Source organism: Mus caroli, unplaced genomic scaffold (assembly GCF_978045245.1).
Source record: "Mus caroli unplaced genomic scaffold, Mus_caroli_1 scaffold_15, whole genome shotgun sequence".
In the NCBI taxonomy this organism is placed as follows: Eukaryota; Metazoa; Chordata; class Mammalia; order Rodentia; family Muridae; genus Mus; species Mus caroli.
In genome coordinates, this window is record NW_028227270.1 from 26326032 (window position 1) to 26343891 (window position 17860).

General features: G+C 46.7%; 1 protein-coding gene across 7 annotated transcripts in view; it reads left to right on the top strand.

Annotated features, from left to right (window-relative positions):
• The window catches only part of Pde8b (phosphodiesterase 8B), a 237020-nt gene that overhangs the window by 205934 nt on the left and 13226 nt on the right, over positions 1 to 17860 (top strand). For all 7 annotated transcript variants that reach the window (XM_021181135.3, XM_021181128.3, XM_085830903.1 and 4 more), the window contains 7 exons: positions 2905 to 2947; positions 5777 to 5854; positions 8026 to 8102; positions 9355 to 9519; positions 12316 to 12361; positions 12753 to 12888; positions 13718 to 13916. In XM_021181135.3, coding sequence (XP_021036794.1) covers positions 2905 to 2947; positions 5777 to 5854; positions 8026 to 8102; positions 9355 to 9519; positions 12316 to 12361; positions 12753 to 12888; positions 13718 to 13916 — 744 coding nt within the window. The remainder of the gene's footprint in view (positions 1 to 2904; positions 2948 to 5776; positions 5855 to 8025; positions 8103 to 9354; positions 9520 to 12315; positions 12362 to 12752; positions 12889 to 13717; positions 13917 to 17860) is intronic.

The window sequence follows — 17860 nt, forward strand, 5'->3', positions numbered from 1 at the left end:
TTGTACACAGGCCTCTGGGTCACACAGCATTTAAAGCTTTTCAAGAAGAAAACCACTGTGCTCTAGAGCAAGTGATAGGTCTGAGGATGGTGACTCCTGGTTTTGCTAAAGCACACACATGACTAAGTATGTGCCTCCCCAGAATTCAGGGGGAAAGCTGTGCTGATCGGTGAGGTATTTTCAGGCCCTACAATGACAAGCCAGGACTGGGACAACACTTCTGAGGCTTTGGCTGAAGAGGCTTGTAACCAAGCTGATTGGCTCTTCAACTAGAGAAGAAAGCGTGGTTACAGTTCTATGCATTACCAGTGGGGAGACATGGGCAGGATACCAAACTTTACAGTTCAGCCTCCCCTTCCTGCATGTCCAAGGAAATGGCCGCTTCTCTGGAAGGGTTGTAAAGCCACAATTGCAAGCTTTCAAGCTGCCAGCACTCAGCTAACATGCAAAACAGCTGCTGTCATGGGGCAAACATCACCCCTAGATGCTCAAGTCTCTGAGCGTCTCCCGGACCCATCAGAGACTATGGAGCTACCTAATCGTTGTCTGCATTCTCCGTGAGTTCCACTAAGGGTTAATCTTTTCGGAATATTTTCTACCGAGTTATAAAATTAATACTTTTAGATCTTGGGAAGAAACTCTTTTTCTGAGTGGGGATATTTTTTACCAAGTGTGGATACTCGGATGAGGCATGTTGGTTATCATCAGAGAATTTCATGAAAAACCCAAGACTGGTAGGATGTCATGGGAGGCAGGGCTCCCAGTTGTCCTATGAACAGAGGATTGTGAAGTGGGTCACAATGTAGCCTCCTGGTGCAGAGGCTGACTCAGCCTGGGAGACTCTGGCTGTAAAGTCTGGATAACCTCTGGCCATTGCTCTGGCAGAAGGTACAGAGCCCAGCTGAGGCCACTGTGCTGATGTAGAGGCAGCAAATTCAGCTCAAAGTACCAAGGGCAACAACAAATGTGGGAAAAGATGGGCCAGAGACATCCCAGGGCGTGGAAACATGCCTGTGTTCTCCCTCCCTGGTCTACCCCTATCAGTGGATGGATCACATTTTAAATCCTAAATCAGGGCTGAGAGAGCTCCACTCCTGACAGAACGCATGGTCCACAGTGTAGGTCGTGGGAGCCATATTGATGACCTGTGTGTGAGCCTATGAGAAATGGGAAAAGGGAGTTGAGGCAGAGGTGGGCTTATTACCATTGATTTTTTTTATAGTATGGGAAGTCATAGGCTCTGCTCCTAGAGGTATTTATATTTTGATTAAAGAGAAAAGCTTTTAAGCCAGATCTGATTGACAAAATGAAACATTAATATTGAACATATAAAAAATGTGCATTTGGCCTTAATAGGTTTGTAGAAAATGGTCTTTATTCCAGAAGGAAAATATACAATGATGCTCATGCAAGAAATAAGAAAAGATACAGTAATTTTGAGGTGAGAATCACAAGCCCTGACTAACGTGACCATGATATCACAGGTGCGTGGAGGGCTTTGTATTGATGTTGTGTGAGGAAGTGAAATGGACGAGCAGAAGGGCTTGTAGGAAGCCTAGTTCTAGAAGCTCAGATTTACCTGGCTATCTTCATGTGTTTGTGTGCATGATCAGGTGAGCGTGTGCATGTGTGTGTGCATGCAGATTCACATGCAGGTACACGTGGAAGCCAGAGGTTAACATGGGGTGTCTTCCTCAGTCACTCCCTACCTCATTTGTTTGAGTCAAGTCTTCTCACCGAACCTAGAGTTTAATGGTTCAGCCGGACTGAACCGGCCAGTGGGCTGTAGGAATTTGCCTCTCTCTATCCGGAAGCACAGGAATTACAGATAAATGTCACCACACCTAGATTTTTACATGGAACCTAGAGATCTGAGCTCAGGCTTCATGGGGCAGCCACTTCACCAATGGAGCCATCTCCCCAGACTCTATCTGATTCGTCAATGGTTCCATGAAGCCTGTTTTACCTGTGTCTGACATAAATAAGGGAGCTTTCAGGCCATCATAGTTGATGTTGCTAAGTCACGCTAGTCTTTAACTGACAGCTCCCCCCCCCCAACCCCGCATTCACCTGCTGTGATAAACTTAACCTTGCCTCTTCACTGAGCGCTGCACAGGTTGACGGCCCTGTACCCTGGATGGAAGCAGATGGATTTAGCAGAGCAACCGTGAGATTCTAAGTACAAATGGCCACGTGCCCACCAGCAGTGCCTTAGTCAATTGTACACGCAAGAAATGCAGAGTCCACAGAAAACGTGTATATTCTTTCTAGTGTTGATGACTTCATTTGGCCCTTTGACTGATGTCTATTGAACATCTGCACTAAATCATTAGCATGAAGCAAACCCGATAATGAGAAAGAACTAGGTGCTAAACAGCATCCGAAGTGCAGGCAACACTGTTTCGTGAGGAAACAGTTGACTCTGTCGGCAATGGAAGAGTGTTTGAAAAACCTTTAAGGAACGGTTCCAAAAACAGAAATTTTAGATTTAACTCAGCCTTTCAGAAAAACAAATATAGCCTTGCCTGAAACGAGCAGGTTACATATTGGCTTATTAAAGTTTGACTTGAGTTCTGGCCTTTGTCTTTCTGCATTTCTACAGACTGTCAAGAAGAGGCTAGCTGGAGGTAGAATCTGCCTGGAGAGCCCCTCCCTCGGGCACTTTCTGCTCTTGGGCTCCTGACCAAGTGTCTGAAGGCTTTAGAGCATTTGTGGTCTTACACTCAATGTGTGTGTGTGTGTCTCATCTTTTCACGCAATCTGTGCAACACCTTGCTTTCTGGAGGCCGTCAGGGCTTTTTTTTTTTTTTTTTTTTTTTTTTTTTTTTTTTTTAACTAAGTTGCTGAAGGAGACAAATGACATACATTTCTTTCTCTTTTTACCAAACTTTGCAACGACTCTAGATTCACCGGATTCATCGTGACTCCGGGGACAACTCTCAGACAGGTGAGAGCTTTGGCTTTTACTCTCTGCTGAGGGGTGCCTTGTCAACCAGTCTATCATTTCTCAGGGGGCGGGGCGGACCTGGAGTTCAAGATGACAGTTGTCACCCTAGACTGGGGAATGGCTAAAATCTAAGTGCTGGCATTAGAGGGCCAGAGAGCAGAGGAACAACAGGCATCCTTTACAAATCTTGTCTCTCAGTTTGTGGCGTCCTTCCCTCCTAAATCCCTCTCCTTCTTAGTTTTCTTTTCTTGGCTAGAGACCATGTAGAGCAGATGAGCCCAGCACAGAGTGGCGTCTAGGGCACAGCTGAGAACACAGTGATGGGTCACCTATGTCTGTTCCCTCTCTGAGTTGTATATGGTGACTGACTTTACAAATGGAAATAGGCTGGACACCAACCCATGTCAGCTCCTGCCTTAGACCCTGAACAACACTCAGATCTTTGGTTTCCTTATCTACAACGTGAAAGGGAGACCCGGTAACATCTACTTGTGGAAGGCCTGGGGCTATCTGACCACTGGAGACAGGGGACAGGGAATGTATTCCTAAAGCCTTGGGGTGTTTTCTCCTATAAGGACGGCTGCCAGCCATCAGCTTCTGCATGGGCACCTGGTCAGACCCTGGTCAGCTGCACAATCGTCCTCCTTGATTCCAGAATGATTGGATAGACAACACTTGAAGAATTCATTTGGTCTTTCTTTCAGAATTTCATTTGCAAAGTGAACAAGCTACCCTATCCCATTGATATGGAGATGCTCTGGGCTGCAGGCTATCCTCTTCCTCCTTCCTAGTATTTCCTAAGCCAGAACAGCCTTAAGTGGCACAATGGTGATGCACACACAGGCACCCTTCCTCCAGTGTTTCAGCAAATTTATATCACATTTAGAAGGTTCTATCAAAGAGCTGCAGTAAGCAACCCTTACAGTACTCAGCGTGATTTTACACAAAGGAGACACAGCTAATGCTCCCAGACCCTTCATCAGCTCACAGCCTCCCTCCTGAGATGCACAGGGTCCACCGTTTATCACCCTTTGGCCTTGGCCTACCTTCCTGGTCTTTCCAACTTCTGTACATTATTATTCCCATTGGTACCATGGGAATAGAACTATGCAGCTTTCAGAAATGATGTAAATATTAAATGAAATGATTGTTTTACTCAAAGTACCTAGCACAATGTCTGATGCAGAGCAGGTTCTCAGTAAGTAACTATTTTTATGGGAGGCAGGGTCCCTTTTGCCACTAAGTTCTTTTCTATGACTGAGACTTTTTTTTATTGGTTATTTTATTTATTTGCATTTCAAATGTTATCCCCTTTCCCGGTTTCCCCTCCGCAAATCTTCTATTCCACCCCTCCCCCTTTTTAAAAAGATGTATTTATTTTATATGAGAACACTGTCATGTCTTCAGACACACCAGAAAAGGGCATCAGATCCCATTACAGATGGTTGTGAGCCACCATGTGGTTGCTGGGAATTGAACTCAGGACCTCTGGAAGAGCAGTCAGTGCTCATAACTGCTGAGCCATCTCTCCAGCCCCTAATGATTGAGATTTTAAATTCATTCTATGGGCTTCTGTTAAGAATGAATGATGAATTCTCTCATTTAAATGACCCTCATTGGAGACTAACTTCTCCAAACTTATAACCAGTTCAGTTGCTATGGATGCTCATAATTCTATAAGATGAAGTCAGGAAGAATAATAGCATCTGGCTTTGAATAATCTGTAATGAATCGTTTTTTGTGTGCTGTGCTAATGAACAGATGTAACTAAACATGTAAAAACTGTAGGCTTACTGTGTGGCAGGCACTCTACTAAGGGCCACCCCAGGATTAACGCAGGTCTTAACAGCCTCTGAGAAACTCTAATTATCTTCCCTTTATAGATATTGGTACACAGAGAAGTTAAGGATATCTCCAGGGTTAGGTAGCTACTAGATGACACACTAAGCCAGAACCTGCACAATTTGGCTCTACAGTTGGTTTCTTCCATATTAAGCGATCTTGCCAGTTGTTTGTTTGTTTTGTGCCACTGGTGATTCCTATGGCAGCATTGTGTGTGCATCATGGTTCTCCTGCTTAGATCTGACAGTGTAATAGCACCTGAGAGAGGCACCCCTCCCACTGGGGCTTGGGTTGCCTTCGGGGACTTCTAGCTTATGGTTACACTTTTTTCTCATTCAGGAGTTACTCACAGAAAACAAATGTGCCCACAGTGCACCCTTCTGAGGCCAACACAGTTATCTTGACTTTTTTTTTTTTTTTTTAACACTGTGGTGCTCACAGGTGATGTGTGATTTTTGGCATCAGCCCCACACAGCATTTCAGTGTTGAGTTTCCCTTCCCGTGACCTGCAGGACATGGTGACTTGATGAAACCCGCTGTCAGAGAAGGCAGATGATCCTGTAGACATCTGACTTTCCGGGAGTGCCCCAAACTGGTTCCAACCAGCTTCTTAATGCAAATTATCTGTGAATTTCACTAGGATTTTCTTTCTGCAGAGCTTCCCTACCCAGGTGAGTGTAGTCCTTTAGTCAAGATGAACCCCCAAGCATCCCCTTTAAGTTTTATTTTCAGGGTGACATTTTAGTTATGAAACGAACCCGCAATAAACACTGCTTCCACGACGTAATGAAGCCCCAGAAGAGAAAGACTCTTTTCCTGCTGATCATTTTCTGTTGATTTTCAGAGAAAGTAGTTTCCTGATTCTTGGATTTCCTTTCTAGAGCTTAAACAGTATTCTCATTTTCTTTGGAAAGTACCGGGAAAGGTGTGAGCTCACACCACAGTACACAGAAAGCCAATCTTCTGTTTCTCCTTTGAACTCCCCAGAGCCTCATTCGTTCAGACACAAGAGCAGGAGGAAAGAGTCCATTGATGTGAAATCAATATCTTCTCGGGGCAGTGACGGTAAGAAGTTTCTCAGGTTTCCTTGACCTTTTCAACACATGGAAAATGACAGAGGGGCATGCTCAAACATTTCATCTGGGTAGGCACTCCAAGGTTTCAACTGGAATAGACTTTTCTTCCAATAAACTGAAAACATTTTAGGATTTAAGGAAATAAATTCTCTCAGCCTTCTGTGGTAGTTTTCTTCTCCCTGAGGGGTCCACACGCTGCTTCTTTCATGGCCCAGCCTGTGTCAGACCACATCACTACCCGAGCAATGCAGTTTCTGTAGCCAGGCATGGTCATCCTTGGGTGCTGGTGGCAAGGGCCAGGCAGCGTCCTGGCTTCCCAGTCTCAATGTACATCCATTGGCTTTTTCCTTAATGAAAGCCCAGAAACTATGAGTCACAATCTCACAAGATGCTTTGTGAATTTAATGAATCAAGCATAAGTAACCAAGTGGGTGTTGGGGGCGATGGGAAGTCACTCCTCTGAGTCAGAGGAGTAGGAGACAAAGAGGGGGCAGTGTCTGCAGATGCACCTCATTTGGTTCCGAGGGGAAGAGGGTGTCTGGGGAGCTGCAATGCAAGACAAGGCCAGGGCAGGGGCTGGGTGGGGCTGGGCAGAGGCTAGGGGAGGGGCAGTGTCTGGGGCAGGGTCTGGGACAGGGTCTGGGCAGGGTCTGGGCAGGGTCTGGGCAGGGTCTGGGCAGGGCTGGGCAGGAGCTGGGGCAAGGCTGGGGCAGAAGTTGAGGCAGGGGCAGTGGCAAGGGCTGTGACAGGAGCTGGGCAGGGGCTGGGCCTGGGGCAGCTGTAAGGGCTGAGGGGACAGTCAGTGCCTGTGGGAGGGGCGTGACCTAGAAGGAGAAATGGAAAGGTAGAGTAGAGGACAGGACAGGCTTTCTAGTCCTTTCAGTCACATCAGAAGGCCTGAGAACCAGAGAAGTGGCTTAAACAGAGAAGAACACAGAGCCCAGAGACAAAACAGGATCTTCAGAGCAGGATAGCCTGGCATGTGGCGTGTAAGGGACAGTGAGCAAGGGTCATGAGATAGGCTGAGGACACAGTGGAGAGGATGCTAAGCCCCTGAGCAGCTCTGTAGTCCCACACAGGCAAGGTGGAAATTGGGGAGCAGAGCAGAGGCAGGCAATGGCTGAAACCCCAGTTTTAGAACCCTGGTTTAGGCTAAATACAGCTGAGAAGTCCCCTCATAGATGAGGCCTTGTTCTTCTAAGGCCTCCTTCCCCACAACTCAGTCAGTCTGACCATCTCATGTCTCTGCAGGGCTAACCACTCAATCCCCGCAAGCACGAAAGGTGCTCTGTTGGCAGAGGGCTTGGCAGGTCCCACTCCACAGGGGTATAGTCCTCCCATTTCTGAAACAGGCCTGACCTCTAGGGAGCCCCACAGGGAAGGTTAAAAATGTTGATGAAGACAAACCTTTAAAGGAAAGCTTCTACCCTTTGAATCTTAAACCATATCTAAGAGTCACCTACTCAAAAAAAAAGAAAGAAAGAAAGAAAGAAAAAAGGAAGAAAGAAAAGAAAAGGAAAAGAAAAGAAAAGAAAAGGAAAGGAAAGGAAAGGAAAGGAAAGGAAAAGAAAAGAAAAGAAAAGAAAAGAAAAGAAAAGAAAAGAAAAGAAAAGAAAAGAAAAGAAAAGAAAAGAAGAAGGAATTTTTAAATGAGGTTGTTTGTCCCAGTTAGAGCTGGAACTATCCAGTCCTGAGCATCAGGAACCTAACGACTGAGGAAGGAACAGGGCTGATCCAGCTCACTAGTTCATTCTGAGACACTTAATCTCCTGTCCTGTCATGGGGCAGGTACCCATTCATGTATCCTGTGGCTCTGGAAGGAAAGAGCAGGGCTACCTGAAAGGGCTTCAGTGACCCATGGGATGGGGCAGGGAGTCCTGTGATGTCACTGGGATGCAGGATGATGCATCAGGATCTACCAGTCCTCATTGACTGCCCCTGTGGCATGGGGCCTGACAAGCCCTCTGCCAACAGAGCACCTTTCGTGCTTGCGGGGACTGAGTGGTTAGCCCTGCAGAGACATGAGATGGTCAGACTGACTTAGTTGTGGGGAAGGAGGCCTTAGAAGAACAGGGCCTCGTCTATGAGGGGACTTCTCAGCTGTCTTTAGCCTAAACCAGAGCACCAGCACCAGATAAGACTGTCCTGCCTTCTCTCTAGCGCCAAGCCTACAGAATCGCCGCTACCCCTCCATGGCGAGGATCCACTCCATGACCATTGAGGCTCCCATCACAAAGGTGAGTGACAGCTGTGACCTCCACTATGTGGCCAGTGTCAGACTGACCTAGAGCTAGAGTCTACAGACAGCAGAAATAAGGCCGAGTGGGGAATACAGAATATACCCAAACACATAATAAACAAACACATGGTTGCACAATGCAGTCAGTGTGGTGGAGGCAGCCATGCAAAAGCCCTGGGAGAGAATAAGAGAAGGGCTAGAAGCAGGCTGAGTGAGAGGGTGGTTAGGAAAGATTTCACTATAGAGGAAGTCGTGTTCGAAGCCAAACTTAAGCTGAGAATCACATTGGTCAGAAGGAGACTTCCGGGACAGGAGCAGCAAAGACCGGTCTAGAGAGGTTCCACCAAAGTGAGACAGAAGCCAGGGAAGCTGAGTGGGATGATTACGGTGGGGCTATGTTGGTTCAGTTCATTCTGGCCACTTGGACCAGAAATAAGGTGATTTGTGTCTTATGTGCAGCAAAAGCCTTTTTGTAGGCGGTTAGATAGATGTGGCCTGGTCAAGTCCAGATGTCCCTGTAAAGAGTGCAGCCACCACGCTACGGGTAGGAGGTGGCATGAGTGTAAGAGAGGAGGCCATTTAGAGGCTTTTTGCAGTTCCAGGGAGATGATAGTAGCAGTTTGACTAGCATCGAGGGAGCTATGGTAGAGGTGGAGAGAAAGAATTGATTGGAAAATGTCTGGGCGAAGAGTCATTTAGACTTGCTGAAAGCAGGGGTGGCAAGCAGAACAGGCTTTGAGTAGAAGAGTCCTTGTCTTCAGCCCCGGGGAGAACAGCTTGTCTTTGGTGTTGTTACTATTTGCTTGCTTTGTGAGGAGGGGACTAAGGCCAGGGGTCGATTCTAGGCACATAGGATATTGTAGTAGGCGAGTCAGGAAGGCTTTGGAAAGTCTCCAAGTCAGGGGTCTGGAAGGTAAACTTGGAAATCTCATAATGGATTGTGTGTGTTCAGAGCCATGGAAATGAGAGTCATTTCTGGAACGACCATACAGTGAGAGGGTCCCAAATCTGTCTCCGAGGAACTCCAACCCATGAAAAAGAGATAGGGCGGGTCGTCAGCAAGGGATCCTGGGAATCAGAGTCCTCAGACGGGATGCCATGGGACCACGTGGGCATGCTTCAGAGAGAGGCTCTCTTCTCTGAGTGGTGTGTGGTTGGTCACTGGTTTCTTCTGAATATGTCTGACTATCGAGAGGTAAGTAGTATCTTAATGTCCTTGAGTTCATTCTTTCTCTTCATTGCTTTCTTAGGTTATAAATATAATCAATGCAGCTCAGGAGAACAGCCCAGTTACAGTAGCAGAGGCCTTGGACAGAGTCCTAGAAATTTTACGGACCACAGAACTGTATTCCCCTCAGCTGGGAACCAAAGATGAGGATCCCCACACCAGTGACCTTGTTGGGGGCCTGATGACTGTAAGTAACAAGAAAACCCAGGAGTGAAGGGTGTCGGCTAAACACCCGCAAGAATCCATCCTCACAGTGCGCTGTGGCCTTGGGCAGCAGGAGCATGCGAGGGATAAATGGGCATCAGCTCCGGTGGGTGGCTGGAGGCAGCTGTGCTGATTTCATTATGGTCATATCTAAGATGCTTATCTTTCCACTGCCTGACTAACCATGGAAAGAGCCTCGAGAAGTCCTATTGTAGTAGGAAACTGCTGGGCGACAGAGGGCCAAACATCCAGAGAGGGGCTGAACTGGCTCCTGCTTCTGGTTCTTCTCTTTGTGAATTAGAGGGTGGGATTGAAGGTTGTAGCTACATTTCCTTGGGCATCATTGGACCTATTCAGTTAGCCCTCCTAATAGGTGAGTTCTGTTTCTTATTAACTCAACCAGCAGAACGAGAGAGAGAGAGAGAGAGAGAGAGAGAGAGAGAGAGAGAGAGAGAGAGAGAGAGAGAGAGAGAGAACAAACTTGAGAGAGGGGGCAAAGAGGGTATACACTTGCACTAGGCATGACACATACATACACCTATGATATCAGCATTCTAGGAAGCTGAGGCAGAAGAACTGTGGGTTTGAAGTCAGTTTGAGCTGCACAGTAAAACTCTGTGGAAGGGAGGGAGGGAGGGAAGAAAGGAGGGAGGGAAGGAGAGAGAGGAGGAGGAAGAAAAAAGGGAAGAGATGGAAGGAGGAAGGGAGGGGTACATTTGTATGGAACATGTGCATGCCTTTGCACTATTGGATATTATAAACAGTCCCAAAATGATACACAGAAGGGTGCACATTTATTATATGCAATTATGGTGCCATCTTGCGGAAGACATTTAAGCTCCCTTGGGATTCCTAGGCCAGGATGGTTGTGTAGTTAAGCCCCCAAGACGACTCCAAGGCATGACTGTAATGAAAGGGTGTGCCCCTAGGTGATAGCTGTTCCCAAACTCCTACTGACAGAGAAGTTCACGGGCAGGTTCTATGTCTAATCATACAAAGCAGAACAGAGCCATTTGGGCTCAAAGCGAGGACTGTGCCTGGCAGTGATCGGAGGCATACTAGATTATGGACCTGAGGCCAGTGTCTAAGGTCCACCCTACTGTGCTGTGCTCTTTTGGCTTTGAATGTCACCATCAGCAAGTGAAGCAGCCAAGTCCAGCTTTCTGTCATGTGTCTCCTCAGAGGCTGAGCTGGGAGGATTCTCTAGTAAAACATGGCCCGGTGCTATCCTGGTCTCTGCAGATGTCTTTTTCTAGCCAGCCTCCAAAGGCTGAGCTGACTGGCTGTGCAGTCCATTCTCACTGGCGCTTTGGGCAGCCTCCTGCTGTTCCTGGCCCATAAGCTGGCACTAGCTAGCCCATTCCAATACAGAATTAGCCTCAGTTTCTGGAGGGATCATAAGGGGCAGTCCCTTCAAGGTCACAACCAGGGGACTCTGAGTCCCAAAACAAGCCATCACCTTCACCTTCCCCACCACACCCCATCCCCAATGTATCATCTTGTGCTTCCGGGTCCAGAGAGGCTAGGAGGCACCAGTGTGGGACTCGGCCTCATTTGGATATGACTTGGGAAGTGAATTAAAACAAGAACTGCCCATCTGCTGCAGAGGCGTGACAGCTGTAGCTGGGGCCACTTACCTGATCATCTGTTTCTGAATATTAAGATCTTTGCATAAAGATCCAAGGTGTCCTTCATTAATTAATACTACTTTAAACTTCTTTTCTGGGGTTAGGCAATTCTAAGTGACTTTTACACAAAGAGTTAAATAACGAGGAACTCAGGCACAGACACAGAGGTAAGGAAACAGATCAGAGAGCATCCAATTCAAGCTCACGAGCTAGCAAATGGCAGGGCACTGAAATTTCTGTCCACTTTTGCTCTCATGGTCACGGCCTGGTCATGACCAGGACAAAAGCAGTTTAAAAGGAAGTGTTTCTGCCTGCAGTTTCACAAGTGTCAGTCCGTGGTGTGCAGGGAGCAGGGTGAGCAGTGACAGGCAGGGGCCAGAGCATGATAGAGTCCTTAAGGACACACCCAGGGACCTTCCTTCTCCTGCCTGCAGCCAGCCCCTCTGCACAATTCTGCTACCTCACAGCAGTTTCTATAGTTTACATTCAAATCTTTGCATCCGTCAATGCACTGAGCCCATGGTTAGGTCAGAGCCCCCTGATCTACTTAGCTCTGGGAAGGCCTCAAAGACACTTACAGTGTTTTCCTGATAGGTCCCATAGCTCTCCATTCATGCATGTTGACAGTCAGGATCACCTACCACACTTTCAAAACCTCAGTTCCAGAAAGGCTCCTCTCAAAGCTTAGCAGCAAAGCTTCACAGCAGAAAACTCAGTTAAGAAGGTTTTCCTCCCCAAATATGGCTCTAAGACATTTTACAGGGCACATCTGAGGACATAAAATGTCTCAGTACTGAGAGCCTTTGGACAACATCAAAATCACACAGACCATCCCTGCGACTGCATCTGTGTGGCTTCACGATGGCAGGAGAGAGTGGCTGTGAGCACTGAGCCAGCTCACTGCTCAGGTGTGAGGCTGCAGTGCTGGTGACCACTCCCCCCTCCCCACCCCCTACCCCGGGACTAGCACTATGAAAGGAAGAGCATCCCCCATCTCTTAGCTGGCTGCTACAATTTCACTTGGAACTTTGTCTCAGCCTGAAGTTGCAGCCAGCTCAGGTTAGGCAGGGATCAGCCTCTGGTTGAGGAGAGAGGATAAGAGAATGACAATGGGTACGAATCATGCGCCTAATAGTGTGTCTTTCTTCCAGGATGGCTTGAGGAGACTGTCAGGGAACGAGTATGTGTTTACAAAGAGTAAGTGTTCCAGTGTCACTTATTACCAACAACCCCTCTTCAGCCTGTGTCACCCCCAGATGGTGAATATTCCACAAGGGTCTTGGTGGTACCTCCAGCTGGCATCGGGACTTTATTCCTCTCAAGAGTGTACATTTAAAGCTAGACCCCTGACTAAAGTCATTTCTCAGAGCCCTGCTAAATAAGGGTTCCTATTCTCCATATGTTTAAACAGGCCTTAGAGTTATTTCTGTTTATGGTCTTGAGATTTCAAGATACAAGAAGAGCCCCAGTGATAAAAATCTCCCTACCAATGGGTGTTGAGGATTTTGTTTCTCGTGGTAACCCTAAAGATAACGAGATGATCAAGACACTGGAGAACCTGCACCTAACTTGCCTCCTCCTCCCCCAGATGTACACCACAGTCACAGTCACCTCGCGATGCCCATCACCATCAATGATGTCCCCCCAAGTATCGCCCAGCTCCTTGATAATGAGGAAAGCTGGGACTTCAACATCTTTGAATTGGAAGCCATTACACATAAAAGGTATGTGGCATCTCTGGACGAGAGCTAGGCTGTGCTCAGGGCCTTCATATCTCGGAACTCAGATGGAATTCCATGTCCTAAATATACTCTTGTATGAAGAGGATATGTCTGTGGGTAAGGTCCAGGGTCAGCGCATACTTCCTCACATCTCCTTCCTTTGTGCCCATGAGCCAGGAATTCTGTCTTCTCATCCTTTCTCCCTTACAAAAACAGATTAGCAGTCAGGTTTGGGGGTGCATGTCAGCAACTTGGGAGACTGAGGTTTGAGCTCAGGGAATCTAGACTAGCCTGGGCAACAAAAATTCATTTTTTCTATCTCCCTCTTCTCCTTTCCTCCCTCCTTGCCTTTCCCATACAGACATGGGATTTGATAGCACTGTAGATTTTCTTTGAGTCCACTCTGTCTGCAGGGCAAAGTGTTCCTTTTGTCTTAGGAGAAGACTTACCTCTCCCTGGGATGATGGTCTGTGGTGTATAAATGATTCCTCTATAAAGTAACATCACTTTAAGTGAGGTGACTTTGCTGGGATGACCTACACTATTGCCTTTTGCCCTTCTTACAGGCAAAAAGGATGTATAGAACGTGTGTGTGGAAGCAGAGGTGGATGGAGGCCAACTGAGGCTTTCTGACTTAACAGATAATCTAAAATCAACCTGATCCACCCCAGGCTCCTAGTTGCAAAGGGGGGCTGGTTAAGCAGTACCAGTGTTTCTGGGCTGCCAGCATGTTGAATGATCGCACACATAAAAGTCCCTCTGTTCTCTACTGCCATTAAAGAAAGCACTTTCTGGGCCACTGATAGAACCGGTGTTTGTTTCCTGTTTTCAGGCCACTTGTGTACCTGGGCTTAAAGGTCTTCTCTCGGTTTGGAGTATGTGAATTTTTAAACTGTACTGAAACCACTCTTCGGGCCTGGCTGCAAGTGATTGAAGCCAACTACCACTCCTCCAACGCCTACCACAACTCCACCCACGCTGCCGATGTACTGCATGCCACGGCTTTCTTCCTTGGAAAGGAAAGAGTGAAGGTAGATTTCAGATATCACATTCTGGCTGTGTGCTAGGGTGGAGATCCAAGAACTCAGTCAGTCTCTCTCTCTCTCTCTCTCTCTCTCTCTCTCTCTCTGTCTCTGTCTCTCTCTCTATTTAATGTATGTGAGTACACTGCCACTGTCTTCAGACACACCAGAAGAGGGCATCAGATCCCATTACAGATGGTTGTGAGCCACCATGTGGTTGCTGGGAATTGAACTCAGGACCTCTGGAGGAGCAGTTAGTACTCTTAACTGCTGAGTCATCTCTCCAGGCCCCAAGAACTCAATCTTAGTAAATACATTAGACAAATAGCAATTTGACAAGACGACTTCTTAATGTTGTTATAAAACTGATTGTTAGAGACTCACAACTTTCTACTAGTTCTCTGTTCTCTTGGAAATGCTCACAATTTTATCTCTGGTACTGACTTCTGCGGCTGATCCATGAACCCATACTTAACTGTCTACCAGCTCTGGGAAGGGGAGTCACAGGACAGAGCTTAGTTTAGAGAACATTGTAGGTGGGGCTTAAGGTTAAGCTTTAGTGTCAGAACTTGGCCATTATACATTCCTAATGGGATCCACCCAGCTTTCTCCTGCCCGAGGGGCAGATGTGCACTCTGGGTGGGTGGGAGTGTGTGTGTCAGAGACTTTTGCCTAATTGTAACTCTCTGCAGCCAGTCTTATGCAGCTTTCAGTGTTGTTGTGACAAGTGCTGATTTTGGGGTGGCCCTACACACCTCCGAGGGTAACCTGGGATGTTCCCTTGCCCTCCTCCTCACCTAACATCACTTATACAGCGAAGCACCTTTGCTATGACTTAAACTAAAGCTTGAAGTTTAGGACTAGGGAGTGTCACTCAGATACAGCACGTACCTAGAACACACAAGTCCCGGATTTGATTCCCAGCACTGCTGCCCCCCACAAAGATGCTCTTAGAAGACATTCTGTCGAGACTGCACACACATGAATCTGTGGATACTGCCACTACTAGGTTATCCTCTTGGAACAGAGGTAAGGGATTAAGACTATGGTACTTAAGCGTGGGGGAGGGTAGGTAAAAGGAACAGAAATGGGTAGAGGGTTCTTAGATTTGCCAAAAACTCATTCTGGCAGTTCGACAAAACATCAAAGGAAGTAGTCCAAGGATAACGCTTTTGAAGATTTTAAAAAAAGAGAGGAAAACCGATCAGTGCACTAGCCTGTGCTATAATGAGCATCTGTCTGAGCCACCTCCGAATCTCTGCTATGGTTCTAACACGTGCGATGAGACAGCAGAGGTCTCATGGCTGGCTGAGCAGAGCACCTGGGGCATTAGCACCCAACCAGACTGATCCTGCGCAACCCCACCCCACCCCCACCCCCACCCCCGTTTGCAGCTGAAGTGACATCATTAACAGACCTCTAGGAAAACCCAGATGAGGTTTGCGACAATCTAGAGGTCCTGTCACTATCATCTCCCTGACCCTCCCACATCTAAATTTAGGGTTTTTTTTCCTCGGAGCCCCACTAGTGTACTGGGTCTGAAATTCTCGATCAGCCTTCGAAACAAAATTCTGACTAATTGCAACCCATTTACAATTCAAAATATGTCTTCTGACTCCAGCAGCTCCTGCCAGGAATTCAGAATGGAACCTGGGAGACTTGGGCTGTCTGAGGTCAAGTTCAGCCCAAGTTCACTGGTCAGTCCACCACGACGACACAGTGGGAATCACTGCTGTGAGCCCTTCCCTTAGACCTCCTGCCCTGATGAAGACAGTCAGGAAACCGTGTCCTTACCTCTTATTTGAATCATCAGTCTCTCTGGTTTCTCTCAAATATAATCTGTGGGTTCTGGGAATTGATGCCGCCTGCATGCTAAGTGCATATTTCACCACTCACTTCCACTCCTGATGCCAAGGCTACGATTAATTTTTTTTAAATGTATTCTCTAAAATATTTCATCTAATATACTTTGCTCATATTCTTTCCTCTTCCCCAACTCCTCCTATAATCTCCCCCACCTCCCCAATCATCCAACTTCATGTTCTCTCTCTCACAGACAAAACAACAACAGAACATGGAGTCCAATTTGTGTTGGCCAACTACTTCTAACCACGGCTTGCCCGAGAGTGTGACTGATATTCTCATTCCCAGTGTACTGGGGGGAACTAATTTTTCCTTTCCTAGCAGCTATCAGTTGTGAATACCTTCCTAGAAAAGGGAGAGACTTTGTATCTACACCCCGTCCCCCACCCTGTGCTGACATTTTGTCTGGATTGAGCTTGTGTGGGTGTTGTACAAGATGTCCCAGGCTCTGAGTTCCTATGTCCATCTTCTCTTCCTGTTATGTCTGGAAGGCATTCTTTCCTTAAAGTTATCTACCACCTCTGACTCTTCAGATCTCTCTGCCTCCTTTTCAGTAGAGACCCCAGAGTCTTGAATGTGTGTGTGCGTGTGTGAGAGAGGGAGAGAGAGAGGGAGAGAGAGAGATTTAAGGCTGAGTGCTACAAAGGCTCCCACTCTCTGTACACGGTGCAGTTGCGAATCTCTATGTTAATTACCGTCTACTGCAGGAAGAGGCTGGATAGTGCACTGATCTGTGGATATCGCAATATGTCCTCAGGAATTATTTTATTACTATGTGCCTTTAGCAGAATAATAGGAGTAGGCTTCCCCTCAGAGCATGTGACCTATCTAGTCCAGGGTTCTCAGCCTCATTAACAGTGTCATATACGCATCCCATCTTATGGATAGAACAATTAAAAAGTGGTTGGCTATTCCCACAGTGTGCACCACTATTGTGCTGGCAGGTGTATCCTGCCAGGAAGGGTCACTATTGTCCTTCCCAGTTGGGTGACATTGACGGTTACTTTTCTCCTAACCCCTAAATACACATATAAGGCATGAAAGCCAGCTCCCAGGCGTACGAGGAAATACGGAGTGCTTGTCTTTCTGGATGCGATGCTTCTAGTTTCATCTATTTGCCTGCAAATTCCACTTTTCTTAACATCTGAATAATAGTCTATTATGTAAACATGCCACACTTTTATTATCCATTTGTCATCAGGTAGGCATTTAGGCTATTTCCAATTTCTGGGTATTATGAATAGAGCAACGATGACCGTGGATGAGCAAATATCTCTGTAGTAAAAACTAGACTTCTTTGGGTATGTGCCCAGGAGTCATATAGTTGGACCTTTGTCAGAATGTCTATTTTTAGCCTTTTGAGGAACCTCCACACTGATTTCCATAGTGACTGTGCAAGTTTAGACTTCCACCAGCAATAAATAACTGTTCCCCTTCTCCCACCCCTCACTGCCATGAGCTGTTGTTTGTTTTGAGCCTGGCCTCTGACTGGGGTAAGATAAAATATCAAAGCAGTTTTACTTTGCATTTCCCTAACAGCTAAAGGTGTTGAATATTTTTTAAAAGTGTTTCTGATTTATTTGTGATTCATGTCTTAAGAATTCTGCTTAGCTCTGTCCTGGTTTGTCAACTTGACACAAACCTTGACATATCCGGGAAAAGGGAATCTTAATTGAGAACATGACTCCATTAGATTGCCTATATGAGGTCTGTAGTGCTCTTTCTTGATTGGATGGAGGTAGGCCCATCCCATTGGGGGCAGCCACCTCTGGATAGGTGGCCATAGGCTATGTGGAAGATTGCTTATTCCTTGGGTATTCTATATAAAACTATATACAACATATAAGAAAACAAGCTGTGCAAGCCACGGAGAGAAAGCCAGTAAACAGTGTCCCTCCATGGCCTTTGCTCCTGTTCCTGCCTTAAGTCTCTGTCCCAACTTCCCTTGTGATGGGGTATGACCTGAGTGTTATCAGGTAAACGCTTTCTTCTCCCAAGTTTCCTTTGGGAGTAATAAAAATCCTGTAGCACAGAAGTTTCATGCTACATCTAAAAACTTGGGTTGTTTTCTTATGTTCAATATTGTTTAG